The sequence below is a fragment of the Protopterus annectens genome, chromosome 6.part0 (assembly GCF_019279795.1).
Source record: "Protopterus annectens isolate FY-2018-M chromosome 6.part0, PAN1.0, whole genome shotgun sequence".
Classification (NCBI taxonomy): Eukaryota; Metazoa; Chordata; order Ceratodontiformes; family Protopteridae; genus Protopterus; species Protopterus annectens.
Genome location: NC_056737.1, coordinates 934,730,342 through 934,752,070, shown reverse-complemented (window position 1 = coordinate 934,752,070; position 21,729 = coordinate 934,730,342). Strand labels below are relative to the sequence as shown.

Sequence of the window (21,729 nt, the reverse complement as noted above, 5' to 3'; positions counted from 1 at the left end):
AGGTACCAGAACAAGTAATCGCACTCTGTTCACTCCTGCCCCCCTACACCAGCCCCAGCCGGTGTCAGGACTGCTAATCACACTCTGTTTACTTATAACACTCTCTTTACCTCTCCTCCCTTATACTAGCTCAGGAGAAGGTACCAGAACAAGTAATCACACTCTGTTCACTCCTGTTCCCCTACACCAGCCCCAACCGGTGTCAGGACTGCTAATAACACTCTGTTCACCCCTCCTCTCTTATACTAACTTAGTAGAAGGTACCAGAACAAGTAATCACATTCTGTTCACTCCTGTTCCCCTACACTAGCCCCAGCTGGTGTCAGGACTGCTAATCACACTCTGTTCACCCTACTTCCTTATACTTGCTCAGGAGAAGGTACCAGAACTGCTAATCACACTTTGTTTACCTGAGTTGTAGTAAAGGTTTTGTCTGTCTATGACAACAGTGCTGACTTCCTTTTATTTTCATTGTCGTTAGGGATTAATGCATGACAGATATTTTCCTTTTGTTTTTTATGATCTGAGTTCCCGTATTCCATTTGTATGCATTAATTTTTGAGTGCAAGTCTAATATTACAGCGGATGCAGAAATAGCTTGCAATGGCATACAATAGTAACTCATATGGAGAGTGGCTAGGATGACATTTCTCACTTCCTCAAAATGAGACATGAGTTTCCAGAATTCTGAGCTTGTATAACTGGGCTTAGCAACATAGTAATGCTTTGGTTTAGCTGTATGTATCTGTGTAATTACAATTAAGATATTGCATTCGTAGTTATTTAAATGGCATTAGGAAGAAAAAGCCTACATAGATTGTTTTTGCTGCTTCTGGTTCCTGGTACTTGACTTGCTATTCATTATCAAAGGAATGTGGTCTTACCAAAGCTTACAAGTTTTTGTCATTTAATTATTTGTAAGAAAACGTGACACCTGATGCTGGCATGGAAAATCTGGGGTCACAGACTGTATGTGAAACCTGCTGCCACCAAACAGGGAACAGCAGGATGCAGGTGATGTAACTGACCAACAGTCTTTTAGAATCAGTAGTATGATGAAAGGACTGAGATATGGTCCAATGGTGAGCTGAAGATCATCCTTGCCTACCAAAGGAATGCTAAATACGCATCATTACAAATATTGTAGGTATGACATATGTTTCATTCTGAGTTGTAATGAACATGGAAGGCACATCTGACAGGATGGAAAGCTGTAGGTCTAATTAGCAATTGATGCTTCTTTATTCTTCATATAAGGATGGGAGTCTGAAAAAGTCTTATTAGGAAATGCAAGTCAGCCATATGTCACACAGTCCAGATGTATATTCATTAATTATATTGCAGTTCAGTGGGTGAGTGCAGGGCCAGTCTATTTCCCTTATTGTTAGTCCAATTTCCGTGTCTATTTGAGTGTTGAAGTTACCAGCCTTACAAATATCTGTACTAAAGGGCTAAGTGCTGTTTATTGTGGTGGCGGTACTGGCTAGGCAGTCAATAAAGGAAGGATATAAAAAATCTTAATCATTAACAGAGACTGACAGCCCTTTCTCTGTACACAGTTTCTTACAGACTCATCCGTGGAGATTTATGTCTATTTGTGCCAAGAAAGATCCAACCTTATTTGATCTCCTATTCCTTCTCAGTTCTAATGATGGATCAAATGCTCAGTTAAAGGAGCTAAACCGTTATCAGCGAATAAATAAAATATGTTGTCATGATAAATTCATACCCCAACATATCCCTCAACTGTGGAACAAGCATCCACTACATGATAAGCAAAGTAACATCCTTGCCATCTTCAAGGTAAACCTAGATAATTGGATTGGCATCTTCAAATTCTCTCACAGTCTTATCTTATTTTTCCCTCCTTGAGGCTAGAGGGAAATTTTGTCTAGGCCTGAAGTGGTCAGCAGACTGATTGCCTAGTACTTACCTATAAACCTATATATAACCCTCAAATGTCCAGAATTTTTCAGAATGTCCCTGATTTTGCCTGACATTTTTGTCCTCCCGTTTGTAATTTTTTTAAATTTTCTGGTAAATCACTGAGGATTACAGTCAGTCAGTAATGTCAGACATTAGAGGTTCATATTTATTTATTTTTATTTTATTTTAACATTTTTTGACCGGGAAAATCTGACTAGAACAGAACCTGTTTTCAGTGGAGGCCTGGGGAGAAACACTCCAGATGCATGTCTTTAGAATGTGGGAGGAAACCGGAGTACCCGGAGGAAACCTACGCAAACACAGGGAGAACATGCAAACTTCCCACAGAAGGCACCCCAGCCAAGAATCAAACCAAAGAACCTCTTGCTGTGAGGCAACAACGTTAACCACTGCATTGCCGCTGCACTTCTTATTTTTCAGAAAAATACATGCTGATGCAAAACCTGGTATATTAATTTTTTAAGTAAAGTAGAGCAACATTTAAAAATTGTCCCTGATTTTGGCCTCTTGAAACAACCCATTATTTTTTGGCTTTCCCCAGAATTCTTGCGTGGTATGTAGAATCATTTCACTAGAACCATACGGGTTACACATCTCCTTCACTTACTAAAGCTGATCCACATTTTTGACAGAAATATTTTATTTTTAGAGGGCTATAATGCATTAGAGAAAATGCATTAAAATATGGGGCCTTTACCTTTTTCTCAAACAATTATTACGATATGCCATTGTTCAACCCCATTCCCAAAACTTGCAGTAGTTGTGTTATGTGCATGCCCAGGAGACCTTATCCTGCTAATTACCAGCTTAGGTACCTTGCATATTCAGTAAACAATAGCTGAGATTAGTGAAAACTAAGGACATTATGAATCTTGTCTCCTGAACACACTACCTACAGTACAAATTTGTGGTCTCTTTTGCAGGATTCATACATGGTTAATGCATTGCACTGTGCAAATTAGTGCAATTTTTCGTAATGACATGGTAGTGGTGATTCAAATACGCAGGTATCATGAGTAAGCCATTTCTTTTTCTGAAGAAGTTCACCAGGAATGAACTTGGACGAAAGCGCTAAGAATTGTGTTCGCTCCTTCATTTTGCAGACTGCTTTTGGTTTGTTTGATTCATTTTCAAGTTAGGTGTTATGAGTACTCAATGGTTGTAATAGCATGGTATGCAGCACATGATAATATGACTGCATAGTGGCATGGAGATTAGAAACCGCTGTACAATGAGCCACATGGATTATGCAAATGATTGAACACAAAATGGTAGAGTAATTTCAAAATATATATGAAATGGCCATGTTGCCATGATTTCTGGTGCACGATGGGAGTGATGCTAAGAACAGCAACAGAAATAGTACAGCAGTCCAGCAGAATGTGATGGGAACTGCGGTTGGTGCCAATACCGACGGTGTTGTGTATCTCTGCCTTCAGCACCACCAGAGGAGGTGCAGACATTGCTTATTATCTTAGCACCACCTCGCCGACCATCAGATTGTGGGCCATTAAGTGGGTAGGGATATTATAAGGGACCTAGGTGAACTATGTCACTTACAAATAATATCAAGGGGAATGCATCGTATTCCTGTTCCTGCAGATACATAGGTATATTTAGCCTTACCATCTTGGCAACAGGGATCTTCCAGTTACAGTCAGGGATTGCACTGGGGCTATGGCAGACATCAACCCCATATATCCTAACCAAGTTCCTTAGTATAATGCTACACGACAGCGGAAGGAGAACCAATATCATGTAGGTCTTTTATGACATAGCCCATTTCTCTGAGATCCTGTGGTCCATAGGGTGCTTATGTTTTGTTATCAAAGTTGCATCTGGTTGCATCAGAAGAAAGGGATTTGACTTTGTGAATTTCTAGATGGTGTGTAATTTCCAGGGCATAATTTAGAATTCATGTATGCACCACCTAGGCAGTTATGATAATTCACACATTTGGAAAACATCTGACCTATATCAATGATGCTTGGGAGATGACTTCCCACAAAAGCACCTTCTTGGTAGGTACACATACATGTTAGATATATAGCACTATTCACATACATGAACTATACAAGCAGGAGGAAGACCACATATAGTATCTTGTGTTGCAGACAATCCAGATATGACTTGCGACCCTGGTTGATGACATCAATACAGAACCCCCAGACCATGCATGAAATGTTCTGTAAAACAGTCCATGCAAAAATATGAAACATAGTGCAACATAGATGTGGACTATTTAAGGGCTACTTCTGACATCTAAACACCTTAGGAGGGGCACTGCAATACTTTGCTGTGTATGACATGTTATCCAACATAGCACTATGGAAACAAATTGAGCTGTAGTTGAAATCCATAGCAGGACCTTTCATACCTGTAACAGCAGCACCATAAAGACAGTATGGAAGGACAGGGAAGGCACATGCAGTGGCAGTACTACTGCTGAGCCACAAGGTGGTGCAACATATTGCAGAACTGGCTGACAGGTGGTGTCTGGTCCATGACCCAGACAGTACTGAATAAAATGTATGCAGAGCAGTGCATAGATTGGCCATGTTGGGCATCAACAACATCATACTCACACATGTTGGAGGGTGGACAGGGCATGGCCACCATCATTTGCAGAAGCGGGTGGAGAGACTGACTGTAGTACTTGTTAGGGTCATGGGAGGTGAACATGGTAACAGTGTGCAATGGGAAGTTGAGGACATTCCAGGATTAAATCTTCAGTAGAGTGGCTGTGCTGCCATGACATGACCACTGGTAGTGTCCACTGTATCAGCTATGGTGTCAGAGGTCGGTGCAGTTCATGGCAAGGAAGGGATAGAACTATGGGACTATACTCATGCACCCTGATGGGATGTCTCTTGTGATGATCTTGAGGAGCATTATTTCCAGACATGGCTAAGGCTGTGAAGTGGGGATGGTAGGCTATGTTTCTACAGGTGACTTCTCCCACTTATGTACTGTAGCCATGCCTCGGCATAGGGCCTGGGAACACCATATCCCTTGTGGCTTGTCTTTGCCATGGATTTCTGTGTTCATGGCTTGTCTGGCTGTTAGCATAGAAGATTAAGGATATAAGCTGTTATCACCCTATGTGGTACAAAGTTTGATTCCCTCAGCCTTCATTTGCCTATTGTGTGACCTGGAGCAAATTGCTTAACAAAACAGTGTATGTTCATCGTGTTACACTGCTGCAGTCATCACACTTGGGTTATCCTGCCGTCAGGCGGTCCCGCAGTCGGCCAGAGTTCCAAAGTCTTGGTCCGTCGTCGGTTGCTGACGCTTCTTCCCTGACGTCAGTGCGCCAGGGGTATATAATATGCATCTGATGCCATTTTCTTCAGTCTTTCTTGCCACGCGGTGCCCGAAGCAGAAGCAGTTCGCAAGTGCCGGTCGGCCGACTCCTGAGATTTTCGAAGTCGAATTTCAGATCCGAAGTCTTCAATAAAGCTAAGTACCCCATTGGGGAAACCTTTTTCTTGCCTCAGACCGATGTCAGAAAAAGTTAATAATTGTATTTCTTATGGGAAGCAAATACCTCATAAGGACTTCCACTCTTACTGTATTTCATGCCTAGGCCCTGATCACGACGTCACTAGTTGTCGGTTTTCTGTAGATTCAACAAACGCGCTATAAAAAGACGTTTTGATTTTGCTTTACATTACTTTGGCCGAAGGTTCAATTATACCATGCAGTCGGAACAGCTGACGACCTCAATACCGAAAAAACAGAAAGACAAGAATAAAGACAGGCATCCGAGGTCCAAAACCAACGACAAAACCTCTTTTAGACCAGTCGCTGGTTCACCGGTTCTCAGTGAGGCGCTTTCGCAGCCCCTGACACCCATTAACTCAGAGCCACAGGCCACTTCCGACTCCCACGTGGAGACATCTAGGTCTCTGGAAACTCAAGGTATTGGGCCTACAGAAACTAATCCCTCAGATGGGTCTGGAGCCGCTGAGCAGGCATTGGCTTCTGAGGGTGTTTTCAGACCTTCACAACTTACCATTAAAACAACAGCCAAGACAAAGGTACCATTAAAGACAAAGAAACAAGTACAGCATTCTCCTGGACAGTCCTCTATGCCTAAGAAACAGATGCTTAAAATGGCTGAAGACCTCATTACTCTAATCAGGGGTTCCCATCCCCCTCCTGAGAAAAGGCCTAGGCAGGATACAGACTATGACTCCTCTGATCAGGTTTCCATTTCCTCTGATTCCTCTTCAGACCAGGGATACTATTTACCCCCCTATGAAGACTCTGATGCTGAGGAATCTATCCCTTCAGCCTCTCCTCCTGAGGATTATTCTTTTGGGGAAACTTTACATACCATGAGGGAACATTTCCATTGGGAAAGTCAGGATTATTTAGAATCCAAGAAAAGGCTCAGGGATTTCCTCTTATTGCCTCAGCACAGGCCCCTGGCTATTCCACCTGTGCTAGACATTGTGGATGATGTGTTCTCTGAATCCAGCTTATCTCCCGACTCTTTGCCCCCTGCTCCAGCCAAGCTAGATAGGTATTATAGAGTCCCTGACTCTCACAAGTTTCTTTACAAAAACCCTTCTGCTGATCCAGAAACTATTTCCCGGGGTCCAAAAGGGGTTAAGGCTTCCATTGCAAAAATCCAATACCCTCTGACAGAGATTCCAGAGCTTTGGATAGATGGGGGAAGAAAGTATACACATCTGCAACTTTAGCAGTAAGAGCTTTAAATTGCCAGTTTCACATGCTTAAGTACCAACAATATTTAATGGCTCAGTTAAAACAGAAAATGCTTGCTAGCTCAGAAGCTCCTGATTGTAAAGAAATGCAGGATTTATTGCAAGCAGTTTAAAAGGTGGGAAAACATACTCTGCAGTGTGGTTTTGATTCTTTAGAGGCCTCTTGTAGAGCCGCAGTTACAGGTTCTGTTATTTGAAGACATGCTTGGTTAAAAGACCAGAGTTTACCTGATTATGTAAAGGCAAAGTTATTGGATGCTCCTTTGCAGCATGATACCTTGTTTGTTGTTAAGGCAGAAAAGGTGTTAAAGAAAATGGAGGATAAAGCTAAATCTATGCAAACAGACAAGGATTTCTTACAGGTACAGCCACCTCGGTTTAGCAGAAATTGGCCAACAAAAAATTGGTCCTTTCCAGTGTCAGACAGGCCACAGAGAGACAGATACAGATGCCCAAGAGGCAGATCTCAACCCCAAGGCTCAAACAGACAATGACAGTGGGGCACTTCAACCCCAAAAGGAGGTGAGGACAAGTTTCAACCTTACAGGAAACAGTCACAATGACTTTCCTTTGCGTACACCAAGCACGTCCCTTTTGGAAGCCCCCTTAGGAGGAAAACTAGCACTTTTTTCTCAAAACTGGCAAACAATCACCCAAGACAAATGAGTCCTGAATATTGTGTCTCAAGGTTACAGATTCCACTTTCATTCTTTACCAAAGCTAAAAGGAATGCCAGACCTGCCACAAAATCAATGGGCAGAGGCACAAAAACAAATTTCAGCCCTCATGGACATGAGAGCTATACAAAAAGTACCACAACAGGAACAAGGACAAGGATTTTACTCAAGACTCTTCCTGGTCCCCAGAAAGGACAAAGCCTGGAGGCCCATACTGGACCTTTCAATTCTGAATACTTACCTGGATATTCCAAAAGTCAAAATGTTGACATTACAGCAGCTTCTACCCATGCTGGGCAAGAAGGCTTGGCTTGTTACTCTGGACCTCAAAGAGGCATACCTGCATGTCCCTATCAGACAAAATTGCAAAAGATACCTCAGATTCAAAGCTGGTACAATGCACTACCAATTCTCTGCACTGCCCTTTGGCTTATCTACTGTGCCCAGGGTCTTCACAAAGTGCCTGGCACCAGTAATTGCATTTTGCAGACAAAAAGGAATTCAAATATATCCATACCTGGACGACTCTCTCATTCAAGCAGAGACAAAGGACATTCTTGTACAGCATCTGGCGTTTGTGAAAAAGTTGCTAATTTTTCTAGGGCACACAGTATACGAAAAGAAGACAAAACTAGTGCCCTCACAACAGATTACATTCCTGGGTGCCAGCTTAAATACAACGGCCCAGATGGCCAGACAAACAAGTGCAACTAACCTAATATTTTCAACTACTGGCAAAAACGTCCCATCTCCCTGCAAGAATAATTCTGCAGGCCCTGGGATTCATGGCATCCTGCATACTACTAATACCATATGCCAGACTGCATATGAGGAAATTACAATGGTACCTTAAAAGTGTTTGGACTCAACACTCTCACAGTCTAGAAGCAGTAATTCCAATGATTCCCTGCCTACAACAGGCGTTTCGATGGTGGGCAAAGGCATGTCACCTAAACAAGGGTCAGCCTTTTACCCAACCCACAGCCAGGCAAACTCTAACAACAGATGCTTTGGATTACGCCTGGGGAGCACACATGGCAGGAAAATGCATTCAGGGCAAGTGGACCACATACCAGATGTATCTTCACATCAATCAAAAAGAGATGTTGGCTGTTCAAAATGCCCTAACAGCTTTCAAGGACCTTCTACATCCATGACAACTATTACTAAAGACAGACAACACCACAGTAATGTGGTACATAAACAAACAAGGGGGCACTCATTCTTATCCCCTATGCAGGCAAACCATGACCTTGTGGAACACAGCTCTAACGTTCCAAGTTCACCTGCAAGCACAATTCCTGCCAGGAAAGAAAAATACTCTGGCAGATGACCTAAGCAGAAATATCATGGACCCTCACGAATGGATATTGAATCCACAAGTCTTCAGCATGATAACACAAAAATGGGGATGCCCAGACATAGATCTTTTTGCCTCCCCTCTGAATTGCTAACTACAAAAATTCCGCACAAGGACTTATCACAAACAAGCATGGAAAGTGGATGCTCTTCTGTTCAGCTGGAAAAACCTAAAAGTCTATGCCTTCCCACCACTGCCTGTCCTTTCAAAGGTACTCCTAAAAGCCGGACAAGAAAAACCACAGATGATCCTGATTGCTCCAGACTGGCCACGCCAGCACTGGTACCCTATCTTAAGGAACTTGGCTCAGGGCCCACCATGGATTTTGCCCTAAATTCCACACCTTCTGACTCAACAAAACAATCAGATCCTGCACGGTCAGCTCAAAACCCTAAACCTGTCTGCATGGCAGATACTTTAGTCAAACAGGCAACACCTCTCTCTCTCTAAAGCTGTTATGGATGTCATTTTGGAGGCCAGGAGGCCTAGCACCAGGAAAGCTTACTCAGAGAAATGGAAGAGATTCTGCACCTGGAACCAGGCTCACAGCCTTGACCCTCTTGTTCCAAACATTCCTCAGATTTTACAATACTTAACTGAGATGCTGGATAGAGGCCTATCCTTTTCATAAATTAAGATCCACGCCTCTGCCATTTCTGCACATTACAACACGGATCCCCCTTTATTCTCTCATCCCTTGCTAAAGCAGTACCTCAGAGGGGCTAAAAACATAAGACCACCCCGGAGAGCACCAACACCAACTTGGGACCTCAATTTCGTTTTGGAAAAACTGACCCTACCACCTTTTGAGCCAGCCAATACAGCCGATCTAAAATTTTTATCATGGAAAACAACTCTGCTCCTGGCAGTAACTTCAGCATGAAGAGTCTCAGAGCTACAGGCATTAATGGCAGTGGAACCTTTTATAATTTTTCATCAGGACAGGGTATCTTTAAGGACAAACCCTACCTTTATGCCAAAGGTGGTATCTAGTGTGGCTCTTAACCAAACCATCCATTTGCCTACTTTTTATCCAAACCCCCAAAATAAAGGGGAGAAACTTCTGCATTCTTTGGACATACACAGGCAGCTACGCTTCTACTTGGACAAAACAAAAGCTTTCAGGAAAATTGATCAACTGTTTGTAACATATGCTGCAGGATCACAAGGCAAGGCTATCTCAAAGCAGACTATATCCAAATGGATAGGACACTGTATTCGGTACTGCTACACACAGCATGGAAAATCAGTCCCTAATAACATTAGGCCTCATTCCACCAGGGCAACAGCCACTTCAACGGCCTTTCTCAGAGGAGTACCCACCAAGGAAATTTTGGAGGCTGCAACTTGGAGTTCAGTGCACACCTTCACCAAGCATTACCACCTGCCTCTTTACTCTAAATCCAGAGCAGGATTTGCCACTGCAGTTCTGCAGGGCCTCTTAGCCAATCCTAACTCTTTATAGATCAGCCACCCAATCTTAGCTTTGGGATTCAACCCAAGTGTGATGACTGCAGCAGTGTAACACGATGAACATAGTACAGTTTTGTACCTACCATAAATGTAGATGTTCGAGTGTTCACACTGCTGCAGTCCAGGTTACCCTCCCTCCATCCCCTCTGAACTAGCTGGACTTATCTATACCCTTCTGTCCTATTCATCCTTTTGGGTGTATTCACTGGTAACTGAAGGTATTGCTTTTATTTTATATGTATATTTTTGATTAGCAATATGTATTGCCTACCCACTTGGGGGCACCTGACATCTGGGGCAAGAAAAACTGAAGAAAATGGCATTGGATGCATATTATATACCCCTGGCACACTGACATCAGAGAAGAAGCGACAGCAACCGACACCAGACCAAGACTTTGGAACTCTGGCCGACTGCGGGACCGCCTGGACGGCAGGATAACCCAAGTGTGATGACTGCAGCAGTGTGAACACTCGAACATCTACATTTATGGTAGGTACAAAACTGTACTTTTTGTAGTTACTGGGAATTTAGACTAGGCCTAAAAATGGTCTCATACACTGTATTCCTAGTAACTATCCATAAACATATGAAGCTATGAACCCCAATGTCAGTGTCATAGGTTACCAATTAGACATATACCATGATGCCTGTATCACTGTCACTGATACCCACCACAGGGCTTGTTGTTTTTAAGGTGCCTTCTCAGCCTGGACTCCTTTATTAACTTTGAGAAGCTCCATGTATACAGAAGCCTTTCTGAAATGTCTCTGTTTTCAGATTGTATGGTTATAATTAGTGCTATGCTAAATGGTGCTAATGTTTTACATTTTGCTAAAAAGGAAGAGTTAGCACAGTGGCCATGTTGATGAAGCCTTTTAGTGCCACTATCAGTGAATTGCTGCTGGTGTGCAGTGCCCCAGCCATACCTGTCAGCAGGAGACATGCATCATGGTGAACATGAAGCATGTGACCTATATGCTCAAAAATATGGCATGTGGCCATGTCATAGTGCCACCGTGCAGTGCTATGGTGTATACCATGTGATACAGAAACATCTGCCAGTCTGTATAGGGCTATTGTTTTGCTCTTCACTTGGACCTGATTCAGTGGCCATGGAGAATACAGGACTCCAGCTTGGTGTGCCAGGAAGAGCAAAATGTTTCTGTTCTTCCTACACAGGAACATTTGGAAGCACCTATTGGGCAATTATGATGACCCATTGAGGAAAGTGTATGGCTGGCATTAGGTAACACGAATGCTGAGTGATGCCACTGGTATCACCCATTCTAGTGATGAAAGCTGGCATCAGTTCAGTGACCTGAAGCAACAGCATCATAATCTATTTCACTAATGAGAGGCAAAGGTTCAGGACAGGGAGCCAGACTTGTATTCTAAGTATATTTTTCACTACAAATATCTACAACCAAGCAAAGACACCAGCAACTCGGACAAATGGCCTGTTAGTAAAACTGACTATTAAAACTTTAGTGGCACAAAAATAAATACTAATGAACCAATACATGGCCAGGGTAAAATCTTTATTAAAAACTGTTTAATAAGTGCTTTGCATGTGCAGTCCTTGCTTCTTCATTTAAGAACTAGTGTTCATAAATTAATGTTTATACTGCATTTACAGTCATGGGTTGAAGCACTGTGCGTAACTGCTTGCTAAGGAAGACTTTTTTTTTTGCTCCTCAGATTTTATGTTAAGGGAGATACCAGTTTGGGGATCTTCACAGGATGTCTGATGATGTAGCTACTGTTCTGCATAACAGTACATTGTTTATTTTTCAGTTGGCTGCCACAGAAGGTGATAGAGGCTCTTGAGGCAACAGAGTGTGTACGCTCTGTGTGGCAGAGCACTTCGTATCTGCACTGGTGTCATTCTCATACAGCCATCTAATTGTCACATTCAGTCATCCTTCTGCAGGTCCAGTTAAGGAAGAAGAGAAGAAGGATAAGCTGTCCAGACTGGTTTGGTCTCTGCCAGGTGCTGCATCAGGAGCTGGGTTGGTAGCAGTCTCCAGGTCTACCCTTTAGTGGGTGACAGGGAGTGGGGGGCAAAGATGATCTGTTGGAGGTAGTCTGGAGAAGAGAGTAGTGTTCTCTGTATCTATGTCGTGGCAGAGGGTAAAATATCTCCTGTTGAAAATTGAAAGGGGGGGGGGGTCTTCCACATGTTTTGAAGAGGATGGTTGCCACCAAAGTGCACTGGCAGTTGGATCACCACATAACAAACATCAAACGTGTTTTGGCATTCCTAGTTGAGTCACATGATTGGCAGGTCCAGGCCATTGGGCCTCCAGAAGAGCATCCAGCCACCCAGCTGAATGATGCTTGAGTTTGTTTCCCTCTGGGTCATCACAGCAGTCAGCCATATTATGAATCCACCCTATCCCCATCTTGGTATACTTCCTTCCTTATACATTATTTTCCATTACTTGTTTGTCATCCAACCCTTTTCATCACCATCTGTCCACCCTCTGTGTCTTCCACAACTTTTGTGTGCAACTCTATTTGTTGGTCTGTCTGTGCCTGTGTGTTGTTTCCTGTCTTCCTCTGTTTCTAGCTCTTCTCCCTCTATCCCATCTCTCAGTGTCTTCCCCACATACACTTCTTTTGCAAAACATACAAAAGGGGCTCTTTTTCACAAAGAACATTTTCCTTTCCTACCCTTCCGCAATCATAGCTTACAGTTATCCTTCTGTGTGTACCTTAGCCTGCTGTTCTACCATTTCCTACTTTCTTGTCTTCCCCATTTCCTCTCCATTTATGATGAGGAGTGTTACCACTGCTCTGTGCATACTCACATTACTCTTTCTCAACTGGCCACTATGTTCCCTCTGTTGTGCTGGACAGGTGCTAGTTGTAGCTAAATGTCTTTACGTTGCACTCATGAGTATACACTCATTAGGCCACCCTAGCTTGCCTTAGTTGTGACATCTGTTAAGTTGGCCGCATGTATAGTTACACAAGTGCTAGTCGTTCCATATAGCAGTTTATCACTGTCTATCTCAGTGCCGTTGTTCCTCTCTTTTTGTACGTCGTCCTTTATTTGGTATACAGGAGCTGTCTACTGTGCAATACATGTCTAATTAGTTCTGCAATGCTTCGTGCAGTGATGGATTTCAGTTTTAGTGAGATGTGATCAAACAGTGCTTGTTTATGAATATTGGCCAAAATGTATAACTGTAGCAGTGATTGTAAATAATGCAGGCAATTTTTTAGTGTCAGACTGAATTGTGCTAAGCCAACTGCATGTAAAATGACTGGTACTTTGAAAGTTGACCTCTTGAACAGATGACTACATTTTGATGTTTCTGGTGTTTCAGAGAATAATTCTGATGTTTTTCTAGAATTTACATAGAACTAATCAATATGCCGATTTCAAATGAAAATGCACATAGCTGTGTATTTATGCATGGAAGTAACACTAGTAGTCACAAAGTAAAATCAATTTTTTATTTATTTATTCATTGTCTGATTACCTGATTAATCTGCTTTATTTTTTAGCCAAGTCAGTGAACTCATATTACAGGCCATTGAGGTTTTAACTCACATTACAGGCCCTTTTCAGTCATGGCATAGAGACAGTACAAAGCAGAAAAACTGGGCCTCAGTGGTTATGTAAACATAAGGAGATCTTCAATTATATGATATATTATGATAAAAATGGAAATATAAGGAATAAGATTGCTCAGACAGAAAAGAAAAGATACAGCAATTGGAATACACAAGTAGCTGACTCACTAAACATACACCATAGTGCATTTCTAACACAGGATGACATACTCAAGCTGAGCTTTAACTAAAAGATTTAATTGCTAATCGCTCACATTTGTTTCTCCTAGGTTCCTATAGGAAAGGTGTCACGCTAATGCATGCTGTGATAGCCAGTTGAAGAATGTCGGGAGCAACTCTGGGCCATGAGGAGTATAGTTTTTATGGAAGTCTGAGTGAAGATGAGTTGATACAGATGGCCATAGAGCAGAGCTTGGCTGAGGGCTCTGCAAACTCACCATCCAGCTCAACTCGTCAGAAGACTACCACACCAGCACCAGCAGCAGTGTCTGTTGCAGCAGCACATTCAAGCAGTTACAAGGCAGGTGCATCAAATAAAGTAAGCCAAGCTGCGTGTACTCCTCCTTGGGGCCTGTCCAACCCTATAAATAGGTAAGAAAATGCACATGCTAAATCAGAAGTCATTTCAAGCAAAACAACATGTGGTGTACATGATAGATTTTAATATAGAACTGTGACTTTATGTCTTAATCTCTAAAGATACAAACTTAATTGCTTATCCATGCACTAGAAAGTGAATGTGTGAAATTATTTTAAAGTTTTAACCTTATCTGATAAGAGTTTGTGAATGAAGTAGGGATAGCCCTCATTTCTTGATACCTCACAAGCTCAAGAATAAGTGATACATTTTTTTCTAAAATTACTCTAGTTTTGTTCCTTGTCTGCTCAGCTCATTTACTGTCAGCTTTCACAACTTCATCATCCAATTTATCCTGCATCAATTGTACTTATTTTTTCATTTGTTAAGCAGGTATTTTCTATGAAAGCCAGGGGTTATTGGGCTTTAACTCCAGCATCAATACCACCAATATTTAATGTGCGTGAAACCCAGAGTATAAGGTTGTGAATTCCACCACTGGTACCAGTTAATATGCAAACAATAGTTGACCTTAAAAATGTATGGTAAATGTGCACTGCTGTCTTGGGTAATTGCAAAGATGTGCCATACTCAAAATGATCATTACATCATATAGGTCTAATTCAGAGTTATAATCACTGGCTTCCCAGTCAACCATTTCAGAATAAATTCATGACCATTCAGTGCAAGAGTAATTAAAACTTGACATAAAAAGTGCGCTCACGTGCACACACACACACACACACACACACACACACACACACACACACACACACACACACACACACACATGCGCACATGCACACATGCACACACCCGCGTGCACGTGCACAAACACACTGCTTTATAAAATGGGGCAATAAGTGATACCTCTAACAGTTAACCTTCTGCTTCAGTGTTTAAGGTACCCTCCTGCTTGTTAGTTGAACTTAACAAAGCAAGAACACACATTACAGTTTATCCTTAAAATAAGGCAAGCTTTACATATAAATGAAACAATTTGCTCTGGGCAGTTACCCTTGCATAGACCATACACCACACAATTGTATGTACATTTTGTAAAAATGCACAAATACTTAAGCTAATAAATAAGCCATCAGCCAAAAGAATTCAAAAAATATTTCAAAATTGAATACATATATATGTATATATTATTTATCTACACACATGTATTGGAAATAAGTTTTTAAGGATTTCTTTCCAAATAATTATAAAAAAAGTACAGATCTTGTACACAGAATGGAACATGAAATACTGAGTCAGGCACACAACATTCAGAAAAAAAATCTAACATCTCAACTGAAAATTAACAGCTTCTGACTAAAAGATGTGAGGTGCATTTACTAACCCTAGCTTTTCAGACTGAAACAGAAACTATCAGAATCCTTACAGACAATATAATGCAGATTGTGCTCTGTCTTTAAGGGTGTCCTACAGCAGTAGCTCCTGTATTTTTTTTCTAATTAGCAATCTGTCCCTTTAGTTATAAGTCCCTAAAAAAGATATCCTGTGGCTTTAGACTGCCTTTATATTTTCAGTTACATACATCTGAGAGGGAAAGGGAATTCCAACAACTGACCATCGTCATGTGACCTAGTGAAACAGCTTCCAAAGAACATTATACTTGTACTGTAAAGATTTGCATGGTCAAAAAAAAAATAAATAAAAACAGATACAAGATTATTCTTCAACTGCATTATATTTTCACACCAGTAAATGCAGGTTTCTGTATATACAACTATACACTCTATTCTTTTAAATATTACAATTTCTGAACATTTTTCTTAAGTCTTAATTCGGTACAGCTTTAATACAGCTTATTTCATTTTTCTTGTATTTTTCTTTGAAGAACAGCATTCCCTCACCCCATTACATTCCTCATCAAAGTCCACTTGTACCTTTTAAAGTGGAAGGCAGAGAGTCAAAGCACCATAGCAGTAGAGAACATAGTGAGGCAATCCCACACAGGCTCATCATGACGGTACACAGTATGAAGAGCTGTAGAACAAAACATTTCTTGAGAGTTGCTAAGTAATAAAGTCCCGTCAGACAGCAAAGTGAATGACAGTTATTTAAAGAAGAACAAGAAATGTTGTCTATCTAGTGTTGTGGTGCAATGAGTTAGGGATATTCAGAAACTATGCCTTCAGTTCAAGACAATTCCTGCATCAGGGAAGAATTCTTTAGTTGCAATGAAGGCATGATTTTGATTTGTAAACCAGACTAATTTCTTAGAGGAATCAAGAAGTATTAGAAGTAGAAAGACATGGAGAAACTTTAGCTGATACTGAAGCAAAGCCTTTTGCTGGCAGTAAACAAATGGGTTCTGACCACTTTCCTGAAGCCAATAACTCTGCAGGATCAATTGAGCAGGCTGGGGCATAATTGATATATGGCAACACTACCCTGTCTGTCAGTGCTTTTTGTAGTCTGGGGTGATCTGACAAACTCTGGCATACCAATCTTATATCTGGAGGGAGATCCTTGGTAGGTAAAAGGTGTGTATATTGTGCATACTTCTTGGAACAGTTAAATAGCTGGAAGTACAGAAGAAAGTGGAATGTGTATTGCAATGTCATCCATCTGAACATGGTTAAAGAGTTTAAGTAGTTTTCTCTGTATTTACCCAGTTATTATGACAGACACAAAACTGTTGTACTCTATAATAGAGGTCTATGAGCCTTATAAAATCATGTTGTGTAAGCACATTCATGACAGGGGTGGCACAGGATATATGTGGCAATGGATGAAAACTTGCTGTGTAACAAGCCTGTCTTCTTATGTGAGGCAGGGTTGAACAATGATAAAGACAGCCAGCCTATGTTTTTGGATGATTACGAGCAACTCTTCTGGGTATGTCAGCAGCTGGACTGCTTGAAAGTCCTGATATCTAGCATCCTTTATCACCTCAATGGGCTTCCTGTTCAAGGTTTTGTTCCTTTTAGTTCCCAGTGGACCTGGAAGGCAGGGCATTGTTTTTAAATCACTTGTTTGGAATTAGTTATAGTGGAACCATTGCTGCATGGATAGCAGTTCCAGCTGCAGATTACTCTTGCTGGAAACAGGCTCATCCAAAGAGTAAATCTGGAGTACATGACCTGTATATTGGATGCCCTTTGTAGATCTGCAGTTCATCTTTATAACAGCTGGCTGCCCCTTGTGGGAGAAATTCATTACATCTTAAGAGTACATCTTAAGTTGCCTGTAATGCCCTAACACATGCGATGGATCCAAAGGAATTTTCTTCCCTTTTTTATGCTGTTTTCCTTGCAGTTTGATTGTCAGAATATTACTTTCTTTATCTTTTTTTATGCTGCCTCTTTTGCAGTTTGATTCTCACAGTGTTCGGTTCAAAACTGCAGCATGAGCAGGATCAGTTCCTTTTATAGCTATGAAGAAGCAGGCTCTGTTTTAAGCCCTATCTTCAGGCCTTTCACTGCACCAGCATCTAAACCAGCTTCATTTCTAGTATTTTATGGACTTTTGTTCTTAGCTGCAATCCACAATAGTAGATTCTGAAGGAGATTACTGTATCTCCTTCAGTTATCTGTGTTATATTCACAATTACACTGTAACACAGTTTCTCTCACTTGTTGATTCTTAAATGAATTACTTTTAGTTCTCTTCAGTAACCTATTTTTATGACATTAAAAAGTGTAATTGTATAATTTTAATTATTCTTTTCTGACTTGCATGATTTATGTTTAGGGAAAAAACACAATGTCATTGAACAACACACTGACTGTGTTTCTTTTAACAACAGAACTGTGTTAGAACTTGCAGCACCTTTAAAAATGGTTCTAGACAGAAGCAAATTTATTAACCCCCCCCCAACACACAAAATTACAAAAGAGACCCATCTGGATTTATCCTTGACTGAACATTTGAATTAAACAGCTTTTGACTTCTAACCATTTTAACACAACTGCACCTATGCTATAGATTTGTTTGGATCCAGGGAGGGTTATGCTGACTGCCTCAATTCTTCTTTTACTTAAAAGGGAGACCGATAATTCCTTAAGTAGAGCAAATATGTGCTTTGGTTACTAATAATACAGCCAGAGTAAGTTATTTTCATGTACTCCAGTTTACCTCTGAGGGTAATGGACATGTGTCAGTTGATTTCCTATTTAGACCAGGATGCTTAGCTTGAATACTCTGGCAATAATGCAGCTGAGGTAAATTATTTTATTTATGCAGAATCTACAGTTGATTATCATTTTTCAAATTATGATAGACAGCTCATGAGTAACTGTTGTGATTGAGCTGCTATTTCTTTTAATCCTAACAGGAAGAGCTTTGTCACTTTTAAGTTTAAAATGCTTAATCCTTTAGTCATTCCACTTGTAGAGTATGCCTTTAAGGATTTGCATGATGTCATTTCCCCAAATCCAAATGTCTTAAGCAAGCAAGAATGTTATCCAGTTCTTGAAGGGTTAACTTTTTAGAGAACAAATATCCACGCTAACCTAACTGGGTGCACTGATATATTCCTTTGTAAATTAACAAAAGTACTGTTTCTTTGTGTGTTTATGAATTTTCAAGCTACATTGTCAAATCTGTTCTTACCCACTCTTTGATAAAAAGAACTGGTAATTATCAAGCACATTCGCTATTTTCCATCTTGACTTGTATGAACAGACTAAAAACATCTAAACTTCCCTGGTTTATAATGAAATTATTGACGGTTAGCAAAGGCATCTTTCTTTTGCTAATGACATTATTTATTACATTAGTTAATGTACATAATGACAAAGTTAATGCATCTTTTTATGCTAGGGCTTGCAAGGCAGTCATAAAGAGCATGGTTAGTTCTGTTTATAGCATTCCCTGATTATATAAACTCTACATTGTTATAATTATCGTTAGATCATTGCTGCCTTTTTAATTCACACACTGAGAAAATGTTTAAACATTTGGATTACAAAAGAATAACTGCTGTCTGAGTGAGATTATGAGCACTTAATTTTCATGAAGTTCCAGTAATAAACCATGGTAAATTTTCATGACCCAGAAGAGAAAGCATTACAATTTCAAGTAAGCAGTTCCAGGAAGTGCAGGGTAAGCAGTTTTAAAATGAATTCCTTTCACAGAAGCCTAAAACACTTGTTCTTGCCAAATTTCAGTAAATAAATAATAGTTTTTCCTTTCTTCCTTCTGAAACCTCATTCCTTTACATTACATTTGGAGCATAAGGCTGGGTATTTTGCAATTCAATGGGTAGTCATATTCTCATACCAACATCCAAGAAAGGTACTAACTTTAGATTATAAAACATAATTTGTTTCAGAACCTTTCCCAGGTCCATGTATTGTTATTCCTCCACAGCAGTCGCATCTGCCTGTGTCACTGCCTGTGGCTTACCTGTTGGAGGACAAGAGAGAAGCTCCATTTTATTCTAGGTTCCTTGTGGTTTCAGAAGACAATGTAAAGCTGATCATGTTCAGGGTATAATTAACGTGAACATCTCTACTAAAGCAACCATTTTAGGATGCTAATCATTATTTCCCACTGTATTTTCTGTCTCCATGGGCTTGAATGGTGTTTTTTGGGGTAGTGTAACAACATGTTCTCATAAGGAAGTGTCTCAAGAAATACCTCAGATTTTTCATGGTGGCACATGTTCACTTTCCATAATTGCCATTTTATCTTTCTTTTACTCCTAGAGGTTTTTTGTGAAATGTCTGCTCTTGGTATTTGCTTGTCTCAGGTCTTGTGAATTCCAAATGTGCCTTCATCTGCATGAATGCCTACAGGCACATTCTGTTTCACATTTCCACTCACTCATTGTGTTATTGCTAAGTGTTGTACAGACCTCTAGCTTGACTGCCACCTCTGTATAATCTGTTCCCTCATACTAATGTTCTGTGTCTCTGTGTACTTCCATTCCAGTTGCCTCACCATCTCCTCACTAATTTGCTCTGTATACTTAATCCAGTGCCATGTATTTTCACCTGCTTTTCTTTTATCTTGCTACCTCTGCCTTAAATGTCATCACTTGAATCTCATTCTGATGATGATTAATTAGCTTTAAATATTTTCATTCACTCCTATGAAGATGTCTCCAGAGCTGATGGTGTTGGTTGGATTTATTACTGGATTCTTTCCAGAAAATGTTGTCACTCACATATTGCCTGTCCCATTCTTGCATTGCTCAGAATCTAATGTCTTGTGCTCTGCATGTGAGTTTATATGTTCCCAAACATTATATACACGGACTATGGCTGTTAGCCAGTACAGTTAGCAGTTGTTCTCTACTGCATGTTGTAAGGGTTAATATACATTTGATTATTTATATTTATTTCCTTCATTTGCTAACCAGGTAATTCTAATGGACAGAACTGCTTGTCATCAGGTGGAACCTACCAGCATAGACTAGTTAAATGACTTGCTTGCCACCATCCAGTTTGCAAATAGAAACAGAGAGAATAAACCCAAGGCTATAAAATAAAGGTCATTAGCAGGTCATAGATGTAATCTTCAGAGTTAAATTACCAGCACTCTGTGTTCTCCTCACAAAGCTCTGGCAGAAATTCCATGGCTATATATTACAGTCAAATTTGCTTTATGCATATTGTCTAGTATCTCTTATTAAAAAACAACTACTAACAGCAAAAAAAATAAATAAATAAATAAAGGACAGTACTCATTCTAATAGCTTCTTTTGACCAAGACATCCTTAATTTTCTCTGTTATAGCAAATGGCTTAAGTTACTTGTTTCTATATTCATTAGAACCTATGAACGTATGATTCAGCATAGTAAAGTATTTTATCTCACTCTGATTTCTTATACTAACAAATTGACATATTTACAATGAATCCACATAAGCTGTTTTCTGTGTTTTCTGACTACATGTAGTCTGTTTCAAAGTAATTTTAGAGTCCAGCTAGTAGAAAATTGTATTTAGCTTTTCTTGTTCTGTGCCTCAGATTTTTCAGTATTTGCCTAGTGTTTCTAGTTCTGGTCTTTTATATTTCTTACTTAAAGTTCATTTATCTACCATTTCTACTTACTTACATGCATATATCATTTAACATTGCATATTACAGCAGTTTGCTAGTGGTATCATGGTCCTAAAAGAAATTTCCCTTGCTCTGAAGTTGAAAATCAGTGTCAAAAAGATCACATTACATCCTTTTGAACTTGAATCTTTGTTGAATTTATTTTTGGAAAGTATTATTTTTGACACTTTTATTGCCCTGCCCAGGTGATAATCAAGCTTTTGTTTCTAGATTGTGTTAGATAGCCCAATTATTCTTCTTTGAAGTCATAGCCAAACAGAAGAGTATGGAGCCATCTCCCATCCAAGGCCAGTGGGGTTTATGGTCTTAAGTCCATACCCCTCTGCACATGCCCATAACTGCCCCAGGTTTCA

The 21,729-nt window shown here is 40.3% G+C and overlaps 1 protein-coding gene across 1 annotated transcript in view; it reads left to right on the top strand.

Annotated features, from left to right (window-relative positions):
- ASB2 (ankyrin repeat and SOCS box containing 2) overlaps positions 1 to 21,729 on the top strand; it is a 473,190-nt gene that overhangs the window by 65,444 nt on the left and 386,017 nt on the right. Inside the window, exon 2 of the mRNA XM_044074580.1 lies at positions 14,045 to 14,366. Coding sequence (XP_043930515.1) covers positions 14,098 to 14,366 — 269 coding nt within the window. The 5' untranslated portion in view covers positions 14,045 to 14,097. The remainder of the gene's footprint in view (positions 1 to 14,044; positions 14,367 to 21,729) is intronic.